Source organism: Anastrepha ludens, chromosome 2 (genome assembly GCF_028408465.1).
Source record: "Anastrepha ludens isolate Willacy chromosome 2, idAnaLude1.1, whole genome shotgun sequence".
Taxonomy (NCBI): Eukaryota; Metazoa; Arthropoda; class Insecta; order Diptera; family Tephritidae; genus Anastrepha; species Anastrepha ludens.
This window is the reverse complement of record NC_071498.1, coordinates 1,845,675-1,851,217: the sequence shown is the minus strand read 5'-3', so window position 1 is coordinate 1,851,217 and position 5,543 is coordinate 1,845,675. Positions and strand designations below refer to the sequence as shown.

The 5,543-nt window shown below is 37.3% G+C and overlaps 1 protein-coding gene across 1 annotated transcript; it reads right to left on the bottom strand.

The window, feature by feature from the left end:
* Positions 1–404: 404 nt before the first annotated feature.
* LOC128856226 (general odorant-binding protein 84a-like) lies at positions 405–1,350 on the bottom strand. The gene is made up of 4 exons (XM_054091544.1): positions 1,057–1,350; positions 923–984; positions 727–853; positions 405–661 (listed from the first exon to the last, which is right to left on the bottom strand). Exons 1-4 carry the CDS (start codon positions 1,301–1,303, stop codon positions 567–569), a joined length of 531 nt encoding a protein of 176 aa, XP_053947519.1. The 5' UTR covers positions 1,304–1,350; the 3' UTR covers positions 405–566.
* Positions 1,351–5,543: the final 4,193 nt, after the last annotated feature.

The following is a 5,543-nucleotide window of genomic DNA, read 5'->3' as shown; positions in this document are numbered from 1 at the left end:
ACGAACGACTTTATTAGTAACTTTTATTAGTAGTCACTTTTAAAATAAATAAAAAATAATTAAATAATTGGCGCATACACTTCTGTTAGATGTTTGGCCGATCTCCTCCTCCTATTTTTGGCGTGCCCATTCAGCTATAGCGGCCCCGGTACTTAGATCAACACAAAAACACGTCGCTCCGGTAACGCCCAATGCTCCAACAGGAGTTAAAGAAAAAAATAATAATAATTCCGGTAACACAGAACCAACTGTCGTGAAACGAATTGTGTGACCTCTTCCTTTGTTATTGCAATATTGAAGCCACTTAACAGTTATGAAAAATACTTTGATTTTCTGTCCCTTTCTGAAGGAACGTAACCATTGGGTTTTCAACCACGCTTCAATAAATTAAACACACTGTGGCATGAGCTCGAACATATGCATATAATGGCGCAAATACCTAATAACATTGATAAATACACATTTATGGGGCATAAAGGTGCAAAACTACCAATAAAATTAACTGCGACGAGTGCATTTGCAGGCGCTTAGAGTTTATCGATGTGCGAGAGGCGACCAAACCCTCGTCAAACGATCGGCTTGTTGCGGGCATCGACAAGAGCGCGTATCATCAGACACTTAGCGATGGCGTAGGCCCGCTTGCAGGGACAAGTTTCACGAGCTGAAATCGAACGAAAAATTGGTTAGGAAATGACCTAAATCTAAACATAAATTTGATAAACTTACATCCTTCATTCTGACAAACGGGGATCGAGTCTCCAGTTGCTGGCCACATTGTTTGCATGATCAATGCACGATTCAGTTGCCAATTGCGCAATAGGCCAGCATTCTCCATGTAGCAGCGCATGAAACACTACAATAAAAATATTTTATGTTTGTTTGTTTTTTTGTTGTTTGTTTTTTCTTTCTATTTTTTAATTACCATGCCCGTTTTATCCGTCGTATTTGGCAACTCTGCTGTTTCGTTGAAACGCTGCATATATTCTAGGAAATGTGTTTAGCAGTACATTCGTAAATATCGGCTTAAACTGAATGGTGGTTTTTGTTGTAACTTACCCAATGGCACAGTAAAGCTTGCATTGCATATGCGCACCACTTCCTTATAATCGAAACCCTGCGCGCTGCCATCATCTGCCATGGCTGTAGTCATTTCAATGGACGGCTGCTCATCTACGCCATTATTCTTACTGTTCGTTTGTGCATATGTGAAACTTATTGCAACAACAATTATCAGTGATACAACGATGTCAAGGTATGTACGGTAGTAACGACAGGTTGCCATTTTCGATATTTTTAATTCCATCCAGCTGCGCCTATTGGAAGCATCACTGGCAGCCGGATGCGTGTACGACCAGTATTTATATGCAGTATTGCAAGTGGATATCTGAATCCATATTTAGTATCGTATCAATTGTGATGGGAAATTATAAAAGATTGCGTCGAAGTGTCGCATTACTAACAAATTACTTAAATAATGCGCTACGAACAGCATTAAGAGAAATGCTTTGAAAGCGCAGGAATAATATTATATAGAATGGACCATCAGAGAAGAAATGTATTTCATCAATACATTTCACTATTCTTTGCCAACCCATAGAAAATTATTAGTGCTTGGTTGGAAATTGATAAACGCAGCCAACATAAAAACTTGACTTTATTCCGTCAAATTTCCATTTATGACGAAATTCACGAAGCACTACTAGAACTTTCATTAACAACAATGTGAAGACTTCAAATATTTATTCCTTCAATTTTTAGGGATAAGTGCCAGAAGTTCTATGAGCTTATGGATAGGGATGGAACTTAGTTCCTGCGACTATTAGATTAGACAGAACGACTTTGCCAACAACTGCGATGTTCACTTTACCGACAACAGTGTCTTTTGCGCCATTCTAAGTGATGATACTCCAAACTTCGCAGATAACGCCCAAGTAGGCATCGGAGTAGGATCTGGTATCTCCTCTCAGCAACTCTCATTGAGAGAAGCTTTCAAAACTTCGAAACTGTCACAGTCTACAGTCTGCTATCTCAAACCGAGAAGTATGCAATTAAAATGGTGTCAAAGCCGATAAATAAACTGCATCACGTTGCTCGAAAATTCGCCTTCCTTGTTAACAAAGTCAAATTCTCGACTAACTCGAAATTCGTCGAATGACCATTAGAAACTCTTCGAAAGCACTGCTGTGGATATAATAGTGTCTTAAGAAATATGCAAGCAATCAAGTGCGCGACAGACAGTACGAGTACTTTCGGACTCGAATCCAAGTATACAGATCACTCCAAGTATTAAAGTCCATTATTTTCTCGGTAAAGGGCTGTACTGATCGATATCTCATAAAGTATCGATCACAAACTTTAAAGTTTATGCTCGATGTCAAGGTGACATTTCACACTAAAAAAATTCGTTTGCTCTTTTTCGATTATTCTATTGAGTTGTGAGTTACAGGATGTTAACCATGGAAGCCAACAAAGAGCAAAATCGGTGCATTTTACAGATTTGTTTGATGAAGGCGAAAATGCAAGCCAGGCCGTTGAAACTCTGAATGGTGTTATAGGTACTGTAACAGCTAATTACGGGCAATTTTGGTTTGGTCGATTCCGTTCATACATTTTTCATGTTAAATAAAATGTCGCTAATGCCGATAAAATCACATAAATAATCAAAGTTGACCGGCATGTTAGTCGCCCAGGAGCCATTTGTGCAAAAATTTTAGCCAAAAGTAACGGATTTCTCTTTCCACCAGCTAATATAACAGTACACAGCATAGTATAACACTGCTAAATAACAAAGGGTAGCAAAACATGCCATAACATAGCATGACTTAGCTTAAATTAACATAACGCAAAATAACATAACTTAACAAAACATAACACAGCATAGTACATAATAGCATAAATAATATGGAATAACATCACATGCCATGACATACTACGACTTAACTTAAATTAACATAAAATAACATAACAAAATACAGCACATAAAATAAAATGACGTAACTTAAATTAACATAACGCAAAACAACGTAACATAGCACCTACCTACCTAGCACAGCATAGTATAACAAGACTTAACTAAAATTAACCACGCAAAATAAAATAATATAACAAAACTTAACATAACTTAACATAACATGACGAAACTTAGCATAACATAACAAGCCATAACACAACTTAGCATAACATAACATAATTATTTTTTGGGGCAAAATTTTTCCTTTTAAGCATACCACATTTCACTTGACTTCATTATTTTATTAACGTATTTTTGTGTAAGCCGTAACGGACTGACTGTAGCGTAATTTTAGCAGCAGCAATTTCGCTAAGCAATCAAAATCGTAATTTATTTGATTGGCGATTATTTTACTGTGACAATATAGGTAATTTTCTGTACTTAGTAATTCATTTCAAGTTTGTTGCAAATAAGTGTGACGAACAAACACTTATTTGTACATTAAATGAAACTTTCTCAAAAAAAATAAATATATATACCTGTATATATATATAATTTCAGTTTTCATTTTTATAATTGTATCTTTACAATATTGTTGGTGCAATAGGTTTTTAAATATTTATAAAGCAGTAATAAAAATCTAATGCCATGAACCTGATAGTGTAGTATATTAAATTTTTAATATTTCTTCCATTAGAGATATAATATTTAAAATATTAAAAGCTTGGTTTTCCATAAGTGCTTACAAATCATTTGTCAGCTATTGTAGACTAAAATTGTAAGCGAAATTATTTTTGTTATTATGTAGGTTCATATAAAGGGTGGTTAAGTTGAATAATTTATTTTGAATAAAATACAATTTTTGTAGGAAATTATTGTCATTTCTTTTTATTGTGATAATACTGGTATGGCTCAATTACGTATAAAACAAAATATCGGCCAAATGGCCGCCGTGGCCTCGGCGGCACACCTCCATCCGATGGTCCAAATTTTCGATGACGCTGAGGCATAATTGAGGTTCTATGCCGTTAATGTGCCGAATTATCTCATCCTTTAGCTCTTGAATTGTTGCTGGCTTATCGAAGTACACCTTTTCTTTCAAATAACCCCAAAGAAAGAAGTCCAACGGTGTCAAATCACATGATCTTGGTCCATAAACTGCACCAAACAGTCACCCTTTGTGGGTGCATTGGTTTTTTGGCAATAACCCTTTGATTATTATTCGCCTAAATGCGGCAATTCTGCTTATTGACGAAACCACTGAGGTGAAAATGTGCCTCATCACTGAAGGTGATTTTCTTCGAAACGCCCGGTGATTTGAACGCTCGTTTTCATAATAAGCCTGAATAACTTTAACGCGTTGCTGGATTGTGTATCTTTCCATGGTTCAAATTGAGTTAGTCTTAAATTAAAAAATCTCAAATGAAATGCAGAAAAAACTTGACGTTTAGGTGTGGTTTACATTCAATATTGGCCCTTGAAATTTAGCCACCCATTTGTTTGTGTATGTATGTTATGCCGTAATTTACGTATGTAAGCATAATTTAGATATGAGATTTATTCGAAATTCGTATGTAGTCCTTTCATGCTATCAATTCCTGTTTTCTTTTCGTTGATATGGGAGCCTTTAACGAGTCCGACTTGTTTAAAAATCCCAGCATATTCTATGAACTTGCGTTACCTAGCTCTGTGATGCAGGCAATTTCCTTACCTTTGATATCAACAGATCAGAGAAACAATCTTGCTCAATCAATACTAAATGCCAACATCGCAACCGAAATGGGCCACTGTGCATGAGTGCGGTCAGCCAGTCCGTGCTTTGTCGGCCACTCAGTCGACAATCGGTTTCGGTAGTGCTAATGGGGAGGCGGTCGTATTGGGTTGACTGCGAAGTGTCATCCTGACCATCACCATCGTAAACTGGGCGCTGCGGTATGAGGCGCATAGAGCTGAGTTCAAATTTGGGTTTGTGCTGGTGTTAGTGTAAAACGCCGATAGACAGTTGAACGCAACGCATCTCTCGCCTGCAACAAGGTGAGTTGTGTTGTGAATGGATGGCATGGAACAGATGAATGGTTTATGGCGAGACATATAGAGAAGGAGGCAGGAGAGGCAAACGGTGGCTGGACACATTGGGGAAAAAATTGCGTGCGTCGCAAAAAAAAATCGAATGCAAACAATTTTTACTTATAATAGTGGGAGCGACTTTTTAACGGAGTTTTTTTTTTTTGTGAGTTTTGGGTTGCACATACATACACATCGTTTTCTTTGCAGCTGCATCTGCTTTGGTGATTTTTTCCATAACCGGAATGCCGGTTTTTTCTTTGATTTTTCTTTGAAGAGAAGCAGCAGAAGCTGCGGTGCAACAGCCACAGTTGCGCTTTGTTGTTGCTGGTTGTTGTTTTATTTATTTTTGCTCTCGTTTTTAGTGTAGAAATGTGTAGTTGTATGTGGACAAGTGGAGCGAAGTGAAGTGGAGTGGAGTGTGCCTGGCATTGCTAGACAGCAGGCGATTTGGCTTTGACATGAAACCGGCCTAAATTTTTTTTATGGTTTTTAAATAGCGTGGCATACACATACACATACACACGCA

Coding starts and splice junctions, on each gene's coding strand:
- LOC128856226 (XM_054091544.1), bottom strand. CDS start 1,303: ATGGAATTAAAAATATCGAAAATGGCAACCTGTCGTTACTACCGTACA. Junction 985..1,056: donor AAGCTTTACTGTGCCATTGG/GTAAGTTACAAC, acceptor CACATTTCCTAG/AATATATGCAGCGTTTCAAC. Junction 662..726: donor CGTTTGTCAGAATGAAGGAT/GTAAGTTTATCA, acceptor GTTCGATTTCAG/CTCGTGAAACTTGTCCCTGC.